Source organism: Seriola aureovittata, chromosome 3 (genome assembly GCF_021018895.1).
Source record: "Seriola aureovittata isolate HTS-2021-v1 ecotype China chromosome 3, ASM2101889v1, whole genome shotgun sequence".
NCBI lineage: Eukaryota > Metazoa > Chordata > Actinopteri > Carangiformes > Carangidae > Seriola > Seriola aureovittata.
The window spans coordinates 22,406,696-22,428,176 of record NC_079366.1 but is presented as its reverse complement, the minus strand read 5'-3'; the positions used below and the strand labels follow the sequence as shown (position 1 = coordinate 22,428,176).

General features: G+C 40.4%; 1 protein-coding gene across 2 annotated transcripts in view; it reads left to right on the top strand.

The window, feature by feature from the left end:
• The window catches only part of nr3c2 (nuclear receptor subfamily 3, group C, member 2), a 78,848-nt gene that overhangs the window by 33,780 nt on the left and 23,587 nt on the right, over positions 1 to 21,481 (top strand). For both annotated transcript variants that reach the window (XM_056371218.1, XM_056371219.1), the window contains exon 3: positions 13,579 to 13,706. In XM_056371218.1, the coding sequence (XP_056227193.1) occupies positions 13,579 to 13,706 (128 nt within the window). The remainder of the gene's footprint in view (positions 1 to 13,578; positions 13,707 to 21,481) is intronic.

Genomic DNA, 21,481 nt, shown 5'->3' with positions numbered 1-21,481 from the left:
TGTGCTCTTTGCATTAACCTCCCTCTCCAAGAGAATTAGTCTGTATCATTCACACTCTGCTGTTGCTAACTGCGCCAATTGATTTCAGTGGACCAGAAAAGGGGAAATTGAATCTCTTGTTACCCTGGCCAAAGACCAAGGGAATACATGCTAATGCTGCACAGACAGACCTGAAATAACATCCTATGCTCACTGTTAGTCCACTGTTGTCTCTCTGGATAGATCTGGCGTGACTAGAATGGCTCCCTAGGGTGAGAGACTGTTGGAAAAGCTTCATAAGCTGTGGCTGCAAGGAATGGCTAAACTCTTTCACTGCTCTCTCCTCTTCCGTGTGCGTCGGGGTTTCAAACGCAGGTAAGGAAAGAGGACAATAGAATACAGAATGGGCCCAGTGAACAAATATTTTTCAGTGAGTGACATGTAGCATTATAGTATTGTACCGCAGCCATTCTAACCCTATTAAATCAGCAGTGAGTGTATTACTTCTGATTGATGGCCGAGGGCGAGGAGCTCAGACAGATTCATTTACGCAGCATTTGCTCCTCGTTAATAACAACTGATGCTATCACAACAAAAACAAGTTTTCAAACAGTCCTTTGTACGTTCAACCCTGGCACAAAAGGCTTTGGGGTGCAATGAGTTTAAAGAGACAGTTCGACTAAACATGTATGGATTTTTTAAATGCCTCTGGTGTACAATAGAAGCTGTAAGTCTCCAGCATGAGGCTAATGTTGATGTTTGGTTCCACGATGGAACACTTTGCCTTCTGCAACAAATGGCTTTAATCCACATAAATTAGAAGAAGTTGCTCAGCAGGAGGCAAAGATTACAGGGATAATGCACGCAGTGTGTGTGTGTGTGTGTGTGTGTGTGTGTGTGTGTGTGTGTTTTGGAAAAGAGGGACAACGTGAAGGAGTAGAGAGGCTCCAACGAAATGGCTGAGGAAGCAGGAGTGTTTACAGAGGCACGGTGAAAGAGCAGCAGCTGGGGTAAGAACCTTTCAGCAGCATGCCAGAGCTAGCCCACAACAACAACAACAAAAAAAGAAGAAAAAAAAAAGGTGGCACAAGAGGAAGGTTGAATCAAATCAGCAGGAAAAGAATCTGTAGAGAAGCAGCTCAAATGGTGTGACAAAGTGAAAACAGTGTTGTTTTACTAAGAAACTTATACGATGTAAGGTATCCTTTAAATATTGTTTTAAATAATGTAATTTTGTGGATTTTCTGACCAGGAAATCATGTTGCTTTTGCTGAGGACGATCGCAAGTTAGAAAAAGTGGAGCCACAGAGACACAAATAAAATCCATACATGAAAAAAATATAAACAGAGCATACAAAACCCTGTTTCTTAGTCCGTCCAGTGGGGTCAGACAATCGCTGATTGATTTACACCAGATGAGAATCCTTCATCTTAAACGGTAAAGGTGATGTATCCACAGCACAGCAACAGGCCATCAGGTTTGGACCTTTTTGGATTTATGAGGCTTCATTATTTCAGGCTATAAAACACAAAATATCCTTCTTTTAAATATGTAGTACTTTACGTGACTAAAGCTATAAACCGTAACATGTATGTGTAGGAGCAGTAGGTGTTAAATGGAAATTATGACTTCTGTTTCCTGAGGGGTTTTGGTGGTGACAGATCTATTCAGAGCAGACTGGTACTTCTTCGGAATTTACAGTAACCAGAGTTTGTATGCTTTGGCCATGGATCCCAGTGAAATGGGCATGCTTCACACACTAACATGGCTGTTATGACAGGCTTTCTCCTATAAAGCCTCTGTGGACAGACAGGCCCTGAGGGCAGAGTACATAAAGAGGAGTCAGTGGCACGTTGAGAGGCCATCAATGTGCTACACAGTACATGGTGTCAGAAATCTGGATGTAGTGTGCCAGTCAGGGTTTTGTAGAGAAAGTATATGCTTGATGGGAGATTGACAGACGTCTCTCCCAATTCCACCCTTTGCATCGCTCAGAAAAAACTAATTACGCTCTATTTCCTCCTATAAAGCTACTCATTAGCGCTGACAGGTTTCGCAACATGAAGCAGAACAGTGAATAGATAGAAAATGTAGAGCTACAAGCTGCTTTTCTCCTGCACAAAACCCGCGTTTCAATAGGGAATCCTTTGTTCACTGTATAAATCTCCATGGGCTAAACTCCTGTTCCTGATTCAATCTCCATGGGCTAAAAGTAATGAAAATATTTTTTAAAAATCCACTCAGGTTGGACTATGAGTAGTGTCCTTCAAGCAAGAGATCCAGAAAACAGATTTAATTTCTACTTCTTTATTTTCAGTCATCATAATAGCAAAACCAACACCCTCATCCACCTTTCAGATAAGATACTGTACATACACTTCCCCTCCCTTCTCCACCGGAGACCTCTCTCCCATTCTTAAATATTTATACGATGAGCTGAACATGTCATGTATTTACCCTAATCTTCAGAGTTTCATACACCTCAAACAATGAGATGTAGTGTGTACACAAGGCAGTGAGGGGAAGAGCAGCAGAGAGAGAGAGGAAGTAGAGAAACCTCTGAATCGACAGTATTTCCCTCAGATGGAAAATGTGGGAGATATTCTGAGCCCCAGGAGTATTTGGTTGGGCGAATGTTTTATTTGAACAGGGCGTCTTAGTGGCAAAGCCTGATGTTATGATTTATTAAAAGTGCAACGTGAAGGGAATTATAACATGGATGGAAATGGTACATATATATGTGTGTGAGTACATGTGCCTGTAACTGTATGTTGATGAATATATTTGTGCACATGTGACTGCTAGCCTGAAGAAAGAGGACAAGGACAGTAGAGTCATATGACTGCGTGTTAAGCAGTGCATTACACTCATTTCTTGGTAGATATTACAGTTCTTCTTTGCTGTGAGTATGATAAAGCAGGTAGCATCTATGAGGATATATGGAAGTAAGGCTGGGCAGTAATTAAATATTATTTATCATCTTTCAGTGGAATTATATTGCGGTGATATGATCTACGACTGGAAGTAGAGCTGAAACAATTAGTTTATAAAAAAGGATTAGTTAACGGACAGAAGCTTAACTATTTTAACAAATGATTAATTGTTAAAGTCATTTTTCAAGAACAGATTCAGTGGGTCCAGCTGTGACCACTTGCTGCTTTTGTCTTTGCGATCTGGACTGTTAGCTGGATTAAAGAAGTCACCTTGGGTTTCAAGAAATTGTGGTGGGCATTTTTCACTATTTTCTGACATTTTTTTGATAATTCAATCAATCAGTTAATTAAGAAAATAAAATAATTAACAAAGAGCTGCTGGAGCTATTGATTATTCTGTTAGTTTAATGATAAATAGTTTAATATATTAAACACAACAATAAATAAATAAAGACAAATGCCCATTACAGAGAAACAGGTGTGACATACAACAGAGGTCCCTGAATGCAGCTCGGTGTAACTGAACACCAGTTTAATTTTGCATGTGACATTTGTATGTGTAGTTGCCAGAATTGAGCCTTGGACGATGCGGTTACATCATGTGCATCTTAATCACTAAGCCACCAGGAAGCTGTTCAATTCCTTATTTTGTCTAAGATGAGTTAAAAAGCCCAAAGGGATTTAGATTATAATATGAAGATAATAATAAGAAAAATTACAAATCCTCACACTGAAGAAGGGACAATCTACAAATGTTTGTCATAAATAATGTAATGTAATCATTCATTACAGTTGTTGATTAATGTTCCGTTGATGGACATTTGATAATCTTTTTTTTTTAGCATTCATATGATTATCCAAATGAATGACACAAAGAGTTTTGTATGATTTCATGCATAACAGTGAAGCCCGACAGAATTTGCCAGCAGAAGTCTGTGTCTATGGAGAATAGAATTTAAATATTTCCTTTTGCTTACTACCTAGTCCTGGCTCACTCTGTCCTCTATCCCCCTATTCTCTGTATTCCTCCAGTCTGCCTCACCAGTGCTGACATCCCTGGAAGTGGCCAGCCCAAAAGGTGACATGGGCGCCCGCTCTGTCAGGGCAGCCACATGCACCGCTGCATATCTTTCACCCCATTAAATATACATCAATAGTCAGCCATACCTGTGAGGCAGTTCTCACCTGAGCCAAGGTTATGATGACTGATGTTATTTTTAACCTCATGTTTTGAAAAGGAAATTGTGTTTTCGGCTACAATATGTGTCACATATAAGTACGTGATGATGAGAGGGATGAGTGAGAGGTGAACAGTTGATAAAAAACAGCCTTTCCCTCTTGATGTTTATGTTCTTGTCTCTCCCCGACTCCCCCTCCTCGTTCTCTCTGCACACAGCCAACACGTCTCTTTGTGCAACACATAAAAAAAGACTTTGGTGTTAAGGCAAGTCTGGGCATTGTGTGGAGATGGTCAAGGCATGGCACATACCTTGACAGAGGTGCAAGAGATAGATATGCAGGAGTAACAGACATGTTATCTCCATCTAGCTGCAGCGCTTGATTTGTAGATGAATTCAGGTCTCTGTATTCCTTTAGAGGAAAGCAGTGCTAACTGAAATCAGTCAGTAGTTCTGTTTCCTCTTTGTTAAGGCCAATCTGGTCAAATTTCAAGGGATTCGTGCTTTGTCTGAAATTAGGAAACTGAGAAATGTTGATCTAGTTTGTTGGATTGCACCTGCTCAGATGACAATGCCAGTGCAGCCTAAAGTGGAAAGATAAAATATTGTTGTCCTTACAATGAGACATTTCAGAAAACTATTGATATCCATTGTCTACTGAATGGACAAACATTGATTTAAGATCTGGTATAGATTAAAAGCTTGGATTAAACTTTGGTTATGAGTTAGATTAGTCAATACATACTGTATATGTGCTCCTTTGATAGTTCATTGTGTAGACTGAGGTTTTCCCCTTTTGCACTAGTTTTTTACGAGAACCTAATTGCACTATGTCCCTCAGCAGGTGTTGCATTGTTCATCCAGTGGCCATCTGGGCCTTTAATCCTTTGGAGGTGAACACACTGAATTTGAAAAAGGTCATTGCACAGACACATTTAGTTTGGCCCAACGTGAGTGTGTGTCTCTGTGTGTGTGTGTACCTGCGCACATCTTTGCCCGCTAACCTTCTTCTCTTTTGCATTTTGTGCTGCATGTGTGGGACATTTTGTACTTGTGAGGTCAGAATCTTAAACTTGACCTTTTAGGAAAATAATGTCAAGCTTTACAATAAGAAAGCCTCATGCTGCTGGACAAACTGTAGTCATAATCCTGTTGAACCTGAACCAATCCCTAAACATGTTATTTTTTACAGAATATACAGAACTACAGCTTTGAACAATTTAACCATTTTAACCTGCTACATTGGACTTTTTATCTGCAGATACTTTAGTTGAATGATAGAAAGTGCAAAAACACCACGCAGAAACCATCTAAAGACCCACATTTTTATAGTTGTATAGGTGATATCATCATCAACAGGTTTTTGTTCATTACTTGATTGGCTCCTGATTGATGCTGTCAGCAGCACTTTGAGCTAAGTGGGTGAGCAGAGGCAGGACTTCTAGCTGGGTATACGACTGCTCTTCTGCTGTTGAACCTGTCAAATACTATTGAGAGGCTGACTGGAGAGCAGCTCTCAGCAGTTCTGGAGCTAACATGCAGAATGTGCTGCCGTGGTGCTAACCACCTGGATCTTAGCCAACCAGAGACTTGGCTTTGGCTCCTCTGTACAGCCCACTTCTTGAGGTTGTGGTTTCATACCCTGTGACTTCAGTGAACCACTTGACTATTAACTATACATACAATAAACACCCCAGGCAGGTCCGTCAGCCCGATAGCTAACTTTAGCCCTCACTATGTATATTAATCTAGTATGATTCGTGTGTGCAGTGTTTCCCCTTTGCTCACATTGGACGTGCTGCCTGCTCTTCCTCCATGTATGTCCCAGCAGAATTGTAAATGACTGGTGGGTGGTGAGGATAATCGCATGTGACAGCTAATGCGTAGGGTTGCTGGCAACATGTGTCAGCGCCAGTGTACATTAACCTACATTCAGATTGAGGCCTTTTTGAATCACACTGGAAAGGAAAAGGTCGCCTTTTGAATGAGATGTTTTTTGGCACATTTAATTTCTCTGGTCTCACACATTTAGATTATTTAGTTTTTAAGGTTTTAGCAATTAAACATCCACCTTCTGTATACTGTAATCTTATTGACCAGACCCTTCTTCTACTTAAAAAGGTAAGTGTAAACAGAGTTGGCTGTGTGCTAACTGTTGCTAGAAAGAGGAGAACCGAGGTAAAGAGTGTGTGGCATGGAGGTGGCTCAGGTCAGGGCTGATCCCTTAAAGATAATCTCCCTCTCCAGGGATTTGTTTTTCTCTATGTCCTAGGGCCTCTAAGCTGAGTTTGGAGGTGACCTGCTGCACAGGCAACCAGACACATTTGTAAGGAGCCAGGTATTGCATGGAGTTAGTGGGAGAAAGCAAAGTAAGCAGTAAATAGAGTTGAAACATGAACACAAGGAGAGGCCAGGTCTAGAGTTCATCCATGCCACTGAAATCAAAGGATTTGCATCTATAACAAAACCAGTTTTAGCAGTGTAGCTTTGAAGTGGTCCATTTGTGTTTATCTTCGTGGCGGGAAGCTAGATTAGAGTAAATTTTGAGCCATGTTTCACAAAGGTGGTGAAAACAGCCTCCTTTTTGTGTATTTAGTTAGATTTGAGCCAACTACTGTGCTTATTTTTGTTGTCATCATGTAGGTTTATGTTCAGGAGAGAAATGTGATTTAAGTCACTGAACTGGTATTTCATGTTCCTTCATGTGTTGAACATTTTGTATTTAACACCAGCCTCTTGTTTGCATGGTTCCTCTCATTCCCATGCCTGGAAATCAACCTGATGCCCAACAATGTATTTCTCAACATGTCAGCTGAACTGTGTTCCCAGCTGTTGTTTTGGCTGCTTCTGTTTTTAGCAAAGGATCTCAGAAACTTGGTGCTAAAATCAGAAACTTTTGGGATCAGTAACAGATCAGTGTGAGAAGCACGTGAGTACTTAGGTTCTTAAAAGGCAGTAAAGGCACTTTTGTACAGTCGATCAAAACAGTGCTGCAGGACATGACAAGAAGATTTGTTAAGGCTGCTACACAGCTGCATAAATGAATAGCAGGATTGTTTTATGAGGATAAATTAAGCATAGTAAAGACTGTAGTGGTGTTGTTTTGTATTTTAATGTGTTCAGCTTACATGTAAATTTTTCACAGGGCTGTTGGATTTCACCCACTTGGCAGGTGGTTGATGTTTTGTCCAACTCTTGTGGCATATGACAACTTCCAGCTCTGGAAAATGTCTCTGTGAGTGGAGGAAGTTTTTGAGGTAACCAAGCTAATGTGTAGGATTTACACACATAAACCTCCTTCTCAGTCTTGTACAGATACATTATTTCCAAAAGAGCTCCTTGAGGTATTAGAGATCCTTGGCCTGGCTCATGCTTTGTGTGTAAATAAACTCTGTAGACTGCATGTGGTCAGAAATGAGCAAGTGGGCGTGTTGACCTCATAAACTGTATAGGAACTGATTATTTTTCTTATTGTGGCATTATGCAAAAAGCAGAATTCTAATATGGCTGCACTAAAGTTCTGGAGCTTATGTGTGGAGTTTTTCCAAAGCATGAAAAACGTGCACACTAGTATTCATTAATAGCTTATCAACATTCACACAGAGTTTAAGTATGTTGTGCTGCACAGAAACCATGAACGAAGCTTTGGGCACGCAGTGGCCTAATTTTATACTGTATGGATGTGATCAGTCCCTCGTTGCCCTTGACAGGCATGAATTACGGGAGTTTCCAGCCACGATAATCCTCCCCACCAGATAATAACACCCTGCCACATCTCCCTGAGATTCATGCCTGCATGCTTTACCACTAGCCAAAATATCTCAGGTGTTTCATTTAATTCACTATGTAAGACAGTGAGTGATTTGGGATAAGTTAAAGTGGTCAAACAGTACCGGCAGGGTATAAGCAGCTGAGTTTCACTTGTGCTGCCCTGAAGGTATCTACTGTCTCAATAAAGCCCCTGGGCCATTCAGTTGCTGCAGCATACAGAAGAAAAGGTGAAAGTTCAGCAAAGAGTGAAGTTGATGTTTATAGTTGTTTGTGGGATTTAGAGACAGGTACAGCTTCAGACATGTTGAGTACAAACTGGGTACTGTGTGTAGATCTCAATGATACTGTAGTCTGTGTCAGCCCATAGACCTAGCCTCTAGCAACTCCCTCAAGAGGGCCAAGTGCGAGTGTGTGTGCATTTCTTGACTTGTCTCATTTCTTTGTTTACACTCAAAACAGTGGATTTATAGAAAGATAATCATGATTTGCTGTCATGGGGAAGGTCACTTGAAGTTTGTCGGCATAAGCCTTGGAGGGGAGACAACACAACAGCTTGGAATTTAAAACAAGGAATGCAATCACAGCCGGGATACCAGACTCGATCAGACAGCAAATTTGCCATTTCTGTGGTGAACTACATTTTACATTTTTGGTGAAAATGTTTCATTTGCCTTGTGCTTTAAGTCTTTATCCATTGTATTTCACCGGTAAAAATATTCACTTTGAAAAAGAAAATGATTATTTCTCCTAAAGCACAACAGTTTAAGTTTATACACTTTTTCTTAATCATATGAGACAGCCGGTCAGAGTAGATCATACTGTAACCTTAACAAAAGTGTAACACAAACCTGCCAAAGAGGAAATCTCATATTTCTGTATACTCAGGTACTCTGCCCAATGCCAGGGTCACCTTCACCGGAAAAATAAATCCCTGGTGGCTCTCTAACACTACCCATAAGACCTCTCTCCCTTTGAGAGGCGGTGAGTGGGTGTCAACCTAATGTTTATACTGTCTGCTCATGGTTATGTAAGCCATTTTGTCCTCTCTCTTTTTCTCCCTCTCTCTCTCTCCATCTCCCTTAGCTTGTTTAAACTAATCTACCTTTACCTTTCCAACATGCCAAGTTGTGTGTTACATAAATATTCTTTGAACTGGTCTAGCTTAAGGTTTTTCAGCATGCCAAGGTGTGTATTACATAAATATTGTAGGCCAGACTGTAGAGAGGTACTGTACCGTGGAAGCTGTGTTTTTTTTTTTTGTCAGAGTCAAGGATGCTTCTCTTTCATGAAGGGCAGGTTCAGGGAGGCTGTGGTACTTGTCTGAACTATCCCTGTGATAACAGCCTCTAGAATGAACGAGTCAGTGTGTCTACTCAAACACACACACACACAAATGTATCTTTACAGTGGGCGGCTCTATAGCAGTGTAAATACAGTACAGTACACAGATCTTTCGTGTGTGTGTGTGTGTGTGTGTGTTGCAGACAGCGTTACATGCATGAGGAGGACATTGTTTTTCTATACAACAAAACTCTCTCTGTGGTTCAGCTGCTTGCTTACTGACTCCGTCATACTAATGTACTTTGTGCGGGTCACAGGGTTCAGTCTTACCACGTGGGCCCTGCTGTCCTCCATCATACAGCCATTCTCATGGCCCATTATTCACCCATAATGATGTTATCTTGATAACCTCAGAATAACTACGGCCCCCTTGACTTCCTTTATATCTCTAATTTGTCAGTTTTCTTCAACTTCATGCTGCGTTTCTATGGCAACTAATTGCTCTAGTTATGCCACGCTCAGCTGACTTCTGACCTTTTCTTGTGACCCATATTGACCTGTTTATAGTTAATGGATTAAGAGAGAGATAAAGTGAGAGAGAGAGAGCAGCTTCAGTTGACTGCTGTGATTACAAGGTGCAGTGTTTCCGGATTCAGATAAATCTTTGGCTTAAATAACCATCCTTTCTGGTCTTATTGCTCGCTGATTTAGAATTCCTTCCGCAGCTGAGAGAGGGTGGAGATATTTGAACCATTTAGAGAATTCTCCCAGTGTGACATCCAAATTACTTGTAGAAAAGCATGAAGCCAATTTGAGCCCAAACATCTGTCCTGTGGTTTGTCCTCACACATTTTAGTGGGCACAGTGGGCTTTGTCTGGCTTCAAACTTGCACATTTCTTTTGCTTATGTCATTTCATTAATACTTTCCCTAAGCAGCATGCTGATCTGTGAAGCAGCAAAGGGGGCAGCAAGAGTTAGTAAGAGATACAAATTTCTGCTTGTACATTTTGGTGGGAAGAAACAGGCATTGTGTACTCGCACTCATCTGTATCCTCATGGGAAATAAACAGCAACTAAATCAGTTGTTAGCTTTGTGTGTTATCTTTAAAGATGAAAGGACACTGAAAACAATGAAACCGCTGCCCTGGGGTTTCTGTAGGAAGGGAAAAAAGCAACAACTGGAGCGAAGAATGAAACCTTTGATCTGTGCAGTCAGTCCCATTGAGTTAGTCTGAGACTGTACCCAGAAATAGAGAAGACAGGGGTCAAGAAAAAAAAAAAAAAAGTCACAGACCCAGTTCACAGAAGTAGCCTACTCACTATTGCAGTACTTTTGTGGGAACAGTCATAGTCATTATTTTACAGATACTGGTAGGGATATTAGATTATTTTTTGCAAAAATGAAAAATGTCTCATCTTTAAGGATCAAGTAGAACAACATTGTTTGTGTTAATATACTGTACAGTACAGCTTACCCCCCAAAAGTCATCTGTAGTCAGTCAGCATTATCTCTGCAAATTTGCTTCTTCTGCTCTGTGGCTGTGTTTTCAGTATGTGATGAAGGGTGGCACTAGGTTCTCCAGGCAGGTATTAACAGTGTGAACTGCTGGCCTTAACAAGATGTTACTTTCAGTGGTACATTATCATTTAAGCCTTCATTGAAACAGACATAAATTGCGACCTCAGAATATTTCAACCCGTGAAAATGACAAGCAAAACAAAAAAGGAAATTGACTTGGCATGTCCTCGTGGCCTAGTGGTCAGAAATGCTGCACTACTTAACCACACTGTCCCCATTTTGATTTCAACTCTGTTGCTTGTCATTCATTTATTCTTTCAAGCTCATTAAAACATATTTCCATTATTATTCTTGCACATACCGTACGCTGACAAATGGTAGGCTAATATCTCTGCTGAAACAGCCTGATTTGGGAATGTCTGTTCGCTTGTGTTTAGTTTTGGGCTACTGGCAGCCATTGGTGCACAGTCAGTGCAGCCTGGCCTGTCTGCTCTGGTTTCATAAGCAGACAGAGTGAATGACCTATATAATTCTCTGAGGGAGGGGAAGTCACCTTGTTGGTGGACCAGCAGGCAGGCACACTGGTGCACAGCGACAAGGTTTTAATGTGCAGCACTATTAAAGCGTTGACCACTGACTTGATATTCAAGGCATATTTTAGAGGAACCTTTCATATGCTGCTTGTGTTGCTCTTGGCCTTAAACTTTGCTGGGCTGTTTTTCTTGCAGTGGATCATCTATCTTGTTAACACTGCTTTGTCATGGTGCGAGAAAGGCCAATGTATAGTGGAATATTCAGTAGATTAACATGCTGAAAAACACACCTTGACATGGACTGGATTTGCACATGCACACACTTGCATTAGCTGAAACCATGGGGCCCAGTGCCAGAAAGATCTAGTCAGACAAACACCTCACCAGAGACTCCTCTAAGCGTCCTAACAAATTGAATGTGTGTGTAGATGGACAAGAGGGAATTAGATCAGTGGTCCTGATTGTATCTGAGTGTGCTGTTGCTGTACCCCTTTCCAGCAAGTCCCCTGGAGGAAATGTGTGTGCGTGAGAGAGAGAGTGAGGCACAGTGACAGAGGGAGGGAGAGAGAGAGAGAGAGCTTGGCAGCTGGTTTGATGAAGGATGTAAGGAGAATGTTAACCAGACAATCACCTTGCATGTTATTGATTGAGATGGGAGAGAGGTAATTAGCACAGAAAAGAAGGGGAAGCTGAGGCCACTTTTAATGTTTTGATACAAGGTGTTCTCTCTTTGTACCCATCTACATGTTGTGTTCTTTGTGAGTGTTTGTGTTTATGTGCATGAAGGGAAATTTATGAAATATTATAGTGCGCATCCGAATTTTTCGATCTGATGTGTACAGACCTTACCTTAAATGCATGCAACTTTGAATCCACTCAAAATGTAAACGTAAACATGTATCATTTTTTATTATATGTGAGAGCCACCTGATTCAGTGTCATTCCATTAACAAGTAGCAGAAATAAGTAGCGTACCCTAATATAATGAGCCTATTACAATTTTATTCACACCATTAAGCTACATGTCATGTGCTCTCCTCCACGGAGCAAAGCTGTTCTACAAAATGATGAAACCATGTCAGCTTTCATACTGAAATGTATTTAGTACCCTATTCAGCTTTTTAAATTTCCTTAATTTCTTCTCTAACCCCATATTCTGACTTACATCTCCATTACAGGGACAAATCAGGTTTTTTGACGTCGGGTTGTGTGAGGTACTCATATATAGTCGGTATATTACCTACAGTAGATTATGATCCCAGTCAGGAGAGCCGACCGGGGCACTGGCAGAGTGGCAGAGCTGTGCCTTGTTGTGCACGGGGCCACGAGAAAAAATATGTTGTAGACACTGTTAAAAAATGGCCACCAAACAATCCAATATTCGTTCAAATGTACGCCTACATGTGGCAAAAAAAGTTGCATTATTATTGTTACATTTATGATTATCAAGGTTTAGTTGATAAATTATAATATAGATTGTAGGTAACATTGTCCATCCCTATTTTGAGTGCACTCATGTATTTTTTGCTTCTTCAAACATGGTAGTGTTTCGCTTTAGTACCTGGATTCATAACAGATTAACTATAAACAGATATTGTCGATTACTTTTGACCTTTAACACCCATTACCACACTTGCATGAATAGGTAAACTGCAACTGTTAACTAATTGTCTCATTTAGCGTTGCATCAGTAAGAACATACTGTACATCCTGAGCTGTAATGGTCATATAATTGTAGAAATCAGTCAGTGGTGAAAGCAGCAAACGATGCCAAAGTAAACAATGCCTTGGATCAGGCAGAAGTGCAGCAGACTGTCATCAGCTCTGTTGCCTGTTGGTTGTAGATCAGAGTAAATAATGACGACATGCTGCTGTACTTACAGTACAGCACAGCACCCATCGGCACTGATTCTCACCTTTGATCTTTGACCCCAAACTGGCTGCACAGTTTAGACTATTACAGTAAAATGTTTGCTCTATCATGGTTTATTGTTTTAGTCCACCACTCAACACTTCCTCAAGCCAGAGCAGACAAGTGTTTTGGATCTTACTTAAATTTGACATCCTGCTCTATGTCTCTGTGCTTATTGAATTTAAATAATCTCCTCTATAATTCTGTCATTGTCATCTCTGTAAGCCTGGTGAAGCTATAAATCAGTTGAGTGCAAAGCCCTCCTCTCTTGGTTGGCAGACATCTTTATGGCTAGCCACATTGTGCTGCTACTGTACTGTGGGTCGTAAAAATCAAAGAATGTTTCACAATGTGTATCAGGCTGTAACACAGGGAGGATGGGGACATTCTGCCCTGGCTTTGTTGTAGACTTTTGAAAATTCTTTGTTGATTTATGCCTGGTCTAAAACCGCGTGTGTGTGTCCTTTCAGCTCGCCACTGAGACAACCGTCCTCGACAGTCAAAGTGTGCCTAGTATGTGGAGACGAGGCATCAGGATGCCACTACGGTGTCGTGACATGTGGAAGCTGCAAAGTCTTCTTCAAAAGAGCTGTGGAAGGTACGACATTAACCCCTGTTCAAACAAGATGTCACTGTTTAGAGCTTTTCTACAGCAGCTGAGAGACGGTAATACACCGCAAGTTCAGAAATCACAAGCAAATGATGACAACATCTTCATCACTTTGACCAGACATGAATGCTGTAAATAAGTAAATAAGAAACAAGCACATGCATGAAAAACATCTGATAAAACAACAACAAACATAAACACGCAGCACAAAGAAATGCACTGTGAATACAGAAAACACAATGAAAGAGAAATGCTTCAGGTTGTACTGATGATCAAAGATTTTTGGTGGTGCAAAAAAATTACGAACATGCTAGTAATTAGAAAAAGGCTGAAGCTAGGTAAACATGCAATCTGAGTGTTAAAACTAAAATAAATATCAATAGCTGATTTTCAAACATCAATGATGAGTGGTCAACATATTCATCTAGATATAGACATCACATGGACATCACAATTTGTGTCATCCAGAAATCGTATTGAACCTAGTGTATCTCTATAATTGCTTGTGTTTTCTGTATTTGCAGCATGTTTCTTTATCCTGCAAATGTGTTGTCATGTGTTGCTTAATTACCTCTTGCCCTATTTATATGCAGTGTTTTTGTGTTGGGAATGTGGTCAAGATGTCTTTCTCCTTTCGCGTATATTATCTTTTGTTGCTCTCATACTGAATATTTTTATTCTTCAGAGAAAAGTGACACAGTAGTTGTTTAAACTCTAATCCTAAATGCAATTCTCCAGTATTCTTCTGCCAGTATTATGCTGTTATTCAGCAGGTTTTAACTCATATTGGATTATTCCAAAATGAATACCCACAATTGGTTCAGTGAGTATCAAATAATTTCAAACAATATCATCTTAACTGACAACTGCAGCCTTCAGAGTTATTGGCAGACATTCTGCTCAATTTATTAACAGTGGTTCGTGGGGGCTACCTTATGCCAAGTAAGTTTAAATTTGTGGTACAAGCTTACAACTTTTCCAACTGGGACATATCACTAAGAAAATGTGTGAAAATACAACTTCTCTCGATAATCTTCATATTTTTCAGATAATCACTTTTTTCTTGATAGAAGAAAGTCCGACAAGCTCAGTTAAATAAGTGCATGGTGGAAAGCAGTGACGCACCTTGTTCTTTCAGCACCAAATGTTTGGAAGAATTATTAATTAATAGTTGATGGTGGTTACACACTACCGGTTAATCTAAGTAGAGCTTCTGTATATTTGTTATTTCCAAAAGATCATTACAATTACCAAAAGGAGGCCTTACATTTATAGTAGAGTGGCATATCGTGGAAAGAAAAAAACATTCAGTAGGTAATTCTCCTACAGCAGCCCTTTATGTTATATTTAGCTTGGGGAAAATCAGCAGCTCCATAATGTGCTTTTCATTTTGTGCCTGTTGCCTGAGGCGTTGGCCTAACTCATTTAGATGAGTGTTTGAATGCAAAACACACTCTTACACACCCCGAGTAGGAGAGAAAAAAAAACAAAAACAAACGAGCAAACAAGCCTGCCAGCCAGCCATTAGGCCCTCTAGGTGTTTTCCTGGCCATTGGAGGAATTGCACTCATTTCTAATCAAATCATGCTTTAATTTGATGATATTTACACACTGTCATTCTGGAGACCGGAAACCAGATTTATGTGTCTGGGGATATCAAATCAAACATGCCATTGTTCTTGCTTGAAGCGTGGCCAGCAAAGAGCCCATGACAGATGCTAAAGATCTGAATTTTGGGTGACTGCTTGTCAAGTGAGGCTCTGGAAATCCCAGATTTCTAGATGACTACGAAACTAAGTATTTGTCTCTTATATATATTATTATGACTATCCTGATACTGACTCGTTGATTGTGTAATGCCCTTGAAATCTAATACAGTACTCTTTACTTTCATATCTCTTTATGAGTATCTCTCTGCCAAACAGCCAAACAACTGCAACTGTACAAACTATGAAAGCGTAATACGGGCAACCTATACAGTGTTGTGATGTCCTAAAGGTTGCATGTGAAGCATGCGCCCTTCTGATGTGCAAAGCCGTTACCTTACTTGACCCCTCCACAGCTGCCGCTGAGGTGGAAGGAGAGAGGTAAGGTGTAGGGAGGCAAAGGATGAAAATAGTGAGAGAGGGATTTTGCAAAGTGAAGAGAGATAGAGGACAGTGAAACAGATACAGCGAGGGAGGGGGTGAGGAAGGACAAAGAAAAAGTCAGACGCAGACAGAGAGATAAAGAGAGGAGGAGCAAGAGACAGGGAGAGGGATGGAAAGTGATGTGTCAGCAGTGAGCGCCGGAGAGGTGTAAGTTAGGACGTGAGGAGACGTATTACCCCTCCTCTCTACCAGTATTTCCTCCTCCTTCTCCTCCTCTTTTCTCTCAAAGTTAAAAACTTCGACTCTGTATGATGAGATATAAAAGAAGAATGCAGAGAGTGGGCATCTGTACAAGGGGAATAATCCAGCCCATGCTTAATTTCTTTTGGCACCGCCTGCCTCGGGGGACACAACTTTTCGGTCGGCTGTAGCTCATTAGACGACTAACTGGCTCACAGCCCTTTACTACAGAGCTAGTTAGCATTCTGGAGTCATCAACAAATCACATGAAATCCTCTGACTGTGGAGGGTCTCGTTTCCCCTTTATTCAAGTATGACAAGTCATTGTGTTAGGTAGCTTTATTTTACATCCGCGGAGCTTGGCACAGTTATTATTTGAAGTCTACATTTTAGGTTTATATGTAGACCATCTGTTCGGAATATCTATTGGCCACACAAGCCTTTTACTTTCCAAATCTGTGCACTTATAGTCCTCCTCAGGAGGGCGAATATTCATTCCACTTAATTTTTGTCATATCTACCAGAAGGCACAGCCAACTGTACACTATAAAGTTTATCACCGTGGTCCCAAGAAATATATAGAAATATCAAATTAAGTGCTGAGTATACTCTGGCTGTAAGCTTTTCAAAATGTCCTCAATTTATTCTTTAAGCATTCACAACACAGTACATATGCACACTCACTTATTTTTTATAAAAGAAACATTCATCCACCTGCTCTCCTATTCACTACAAGTCATGCAGTTTATCTTACACAGTATGGCTGTGGCTCTTATTGTACTCACATTTTATTTACTGTCACATTTTAGATGTTCTTGTATAGTAAACAAACATAGAAGAGGGGCAATAACTTTTATGAATCTTACAAGCTTTGCAATTGTATTGCTACTGTTGACTCAACTGTCAGGTGCAAACATGCAGTCAATTTATAGGCTCTATTGAAATGAATGAATTCTTCTGTATAAATGTTTGTTCTGCACTGCAGAAAAATGCCTACTGACAAACAACAGTTCATAAATGTGTTATCGCTAATGAAATGTGGAAACTGGAAATAGCTGAATGCATTCATATGTGCTTCTCTCCTGAATCCACTAAAGACTAGTTTGTTGATACAAGGCAGCTGCACTCAATAAACGACTCCATGTGGAGCGCATTTGAAGAGTTGAACGCCAGCTTATTATTCACATGTCATCAGTGGCTTGGCATGTCTGCTCTTTGTAATAATACTAGGCACTGCTTTTAGCTCACTAGCTGTTTTTGCTGGTCTCGTATTGAACTAAGAGCCTTACAAAGACATTAGTCAACCTTGTTATGGCCTCACTGTGTTCTCCAATGTAACTGGGTCGTGGTTTCCATGGAGCCCGTGTCAATCTGAAAACCTGTTCTTCAGTACCGCCTCTGTGGGAGAGGTCATCTGAGGACACGTCTCGCACTGCTTCTGCTTTGACTGGCAACTCTGGCATCCAATAACATCTTTCTTAGATCAGGACGGAGGAATAAAGGCCTCCTCCCTCCAGTGCTGGAGTGAATGCTTCAGGTTATGTGTGTGTGTGTGAGAGAGGCTCATGTAACAACTGCTGGAGCGAAGCCATTTAGCTTGTGTTGTCCTCATCCCAGCTCCTCAACACGTCTCACATCAGACGTTCTTTGATCAAAAACTGCATAAAACATACAAACACCATCGCAGGCACAAGCTTGCTATAGACACATGCATGGGCACACATTTCTTCGTAAGTAGTGAAGAAATTCAGGTGTACTGCATTAGATAGAAATGACATCTGCAAAGCTTGGTGCAAGTAGTATATGTGTGACCCACATTGCTAATAGGCCTTTAGGTTGGAGAATGCAACCTGAGGAAGGGTCTGTCTAATGTAACCTAGATACCTAGATAGTTACCCTTACAGTATTTGTGTTTTAAATGCTTAAAGCTTTAAAAATAGACACAAGGACATACAATATATCAGGACTGCATCTAATGATTACTTTTATATAACAAAAATCTGCAAATTGTTTTTTTTTGCCTGTAAAATAAAAGAATATAGAAAAACACTTGTCAAGTGACTAATCACTTAATGGACTAATGATTTCAGCAATATAATATATACACTGCATTTTATTGCTTGTGAAGCCTCTTATTACAGTAACAGGTAGGCCTACCCTGTATGTTTGGTGCACGTGCATGATTATATAACTCACTTATATGCACACACTACTTCCTCCATGCCCTCAGTTCCCCTGGCCCCGGGCTGACCTGCAGGGCTGACCGCTCTCCGGTGGATATAATCTGACCTCCATCTCTTCCTTCTCCCTGGTGATACCTTTGTTCTTTGACATCAATGCAAAAAGTATCTAGTGCAGATAGTGGGTTACACCTTTTGTGTTCAACCAAATAAGCTGTGCCAATCTGATGGGCTTTATCGGTGTCTTCACTGATGATTGGTTTGTTACAGATACAGTCCTAGGAGAGTGTTGTGGTATTATACTGTGATGCCAGTATGCGCTAAATGTGCATATCAGGTGCACTTGATCTATACACAAAAAATCTTATATAAAGTGTAAGCAGATAAGAAACCAAACACATTGTTTTCCTTCAAAATGTGAGTTTAAGGCATTCAAGTAATGTTTCTATAGACATGAGAAAGGAGGTAGGGAGGGCTGGGCATATTTCTGTTTTAACGGTTGCCTGTTCTCTCTGATTTGAAAAAAAAAAAAAAAAATCAAATTCATTTCTGACTCCTAGTTGTAAGATCAATGATATGTTTTTAATTTGTACAAATTAATATTTGAATATCTTGGCAAACAATTTGATGTTGTGCAACTATTGGGAATAAAGTTATAATGAATTGTAGATGAGAGTTCTGTAAGATAGTGTCTAACTGCTTCTATCATAAACATTGCAATAATTGGCTATTTTTGTACATGAGACACTTGCAAATATCATATTGAGGCCTAAATAAAGAATAAATGCATTATGTATAGTACACAGAAAGCAGATGGAGAATATCTTTGTGAGAATAAAATGCACTGGACAACTGTCTGAGATATAGCACACTATTACAGAAGAGGAGACATTAGTAAACAAAATAACAGCTTCTATTTACATCCTATTTTAACTTGTGCAGCCTCTCTTTATAATGATCCAGACAGGGAAACTTAATTGTGTAGAGCCCCATCCAACACAGCTGTTTGTGTGTTGTCCAAAGAACTGGAGTAGCAGAGCTATTGCAAGGCAGTGATTTGCATATTGCTGGCCCAGTGGTAACAACAATTACATCTCTAAGAGGCCTGTCTTTTGGTTGTTTGGTATTTTGGCTATGTAATTTAGGTTGCATAAATACCGATGAATGACGATCACAGAATTGACCAAATGCTTTGCGAGTGGATGATTAAATGGCATTAATCCATAAGACTGACAGAGATTTCAGCATATCCTTTAGTTATATTCCATCTTCTGTCTGCAGTACCGGCTTGCAACTAAGAAATTTGCTTCCTCTGCCAAATGCCAGTCTGTGAGTCACACTAGTATTATTGATGTGGGTCAGCTACTGTATCTGAGAGGCTATTTACACAATCAGGGGTCTGAGAACTGTGTAGTGGCTATTTAAATATGTCACATTAAAGGCAGTATTTTAGAAAAGGCCTCAAGTCTGTCTGTGTTTTGTTTGGAAAGCAGATGTACTGTATCTGAGCCGGTGGCAGGAGGACTGCAGGGCAGACTGCGCTTGTTCAAGTGGGGTCCCTACAGGAAAGAGTATTTCCCTCTCAGAAGAATTTCCTCATAACTGATGTATGCTGGAGCTGACAGACAACATAGACTACTCAGCGTGTTGTTGCCAGATTGTGAGATCATTAACTATATGTAGACGTGAGTGGACTCCATTAAAGAGCTCTGAGGGTTTCCTTGTGAAGGAGAATGCTGACAGAGTGTGCATTGTACCAGAATTTAGTTTCTGGAATTATATCAAGTTAATACAGTACAATAAATACAATTTAATACAATCTGAGGAATTTTCATCTTTGTCATGGAGGATCCTATAAAAATATCTTGATATGATTTGGCATTATTTACTGTTTTTACAGTAAAAACAGGACTGATGGATTTTTGGATAAGAACCACAAGGAAGTATGAGTCAAAATATTAGTTAATAAATTAACCACTTTCATTAGAGATGAAAGAAGTTGTTTTTTTCCCCAAGTTTAAAAGACATTTTCCAAGGTAACACTCAAAATTAACATTCATCAGTAAGCCCGCCACGTGCAGGTTGATAAGCAAATGCACATATTCAGAGGTAAACATGCTGTGTGAGTGTATTTGAGTGCATGCACACACAGTGCATAAATAAACAACTTCTCTCCCGTTCAGATACATACACACACATAGTTGCGCGCATACACACTACTGACTTCAGCTGTCTCATAAAGTGTATTTCACTCTAACAATTATTAACAAGATTCACGGGAATGAGCAAAACAGTTGACAGGAAAGCTCCAGACTTTTTAGAATTGCCATTTGGTCCGGCCTATCCAAGTGAGAGAGTGTGTATATCCGTGTGTGTGTGTGTGTGTGTGTGTGTGTGTGTGTGTGTGTGTGTGTTGTGTGTGTGTGTGTGTGTGCACGAGGGGGGTGGGGAAGGGGATGGCTATGTTGTATTTCCTGTGTCGCAGTTTACTGTTTTTTAGAGCAAGAAAAATGGGCTTATGTAACGGTCATGTGATTTAGCCAGAAATAGTGGTGGGGCTACAGCTGCTGCCTCTCCTCCTGCAGCTTGGTTCCTTGGCTTTTGGCAGCAGCCAGACAGACACACTGCGCACTACTCCTGCTAGCTCAGAAAACAACTTCTGCTCGTTCCTACACAAATACAAATACTGTACTGTAGATGAAACAAAGGCAGTGCACAGAATGTACATGTTTGAGCAAACTGCATGTAAACAGAACACACAATCTTCCTTGCAACAACACTAAAGTCTATGCCAGAAAGCTTGGATACTTCTAAAGAAACAAATAGTACAGGATGAACATGTAGGAAAATACAGACTGATATGCACTGACATGCAAACTTGCGCATGCTTGCAACCATATACACAGTCTGAAATGTGCACATAATTTTAACATCAACCCTAATCCATATACTGGGGTCACTGGGGTCACTATACCACTCCATCTGGTTTGTGTCATGATTTCCATGTGTGTATCCCTTGTGTGTTTGTTTGTGAAAGCAGATACAACATTTGCAGTTTTTTTAAATAGTCCAGTGGAGCAGCTTTCTTGATGTGTGTTTGTGCGTGTGCACATGTATGTGTATGTGTGTGTGTGTGTGTGTGTGTGTGTGTGTGTGTGTGTGTGTGTGTGAGAGCGAGAGAGTGAATGACTATGTGTGCACGAGCATGAGCCTGTCTGTGTGTGGGCGTATGGCGCTCTGAGGCTGGCGGACG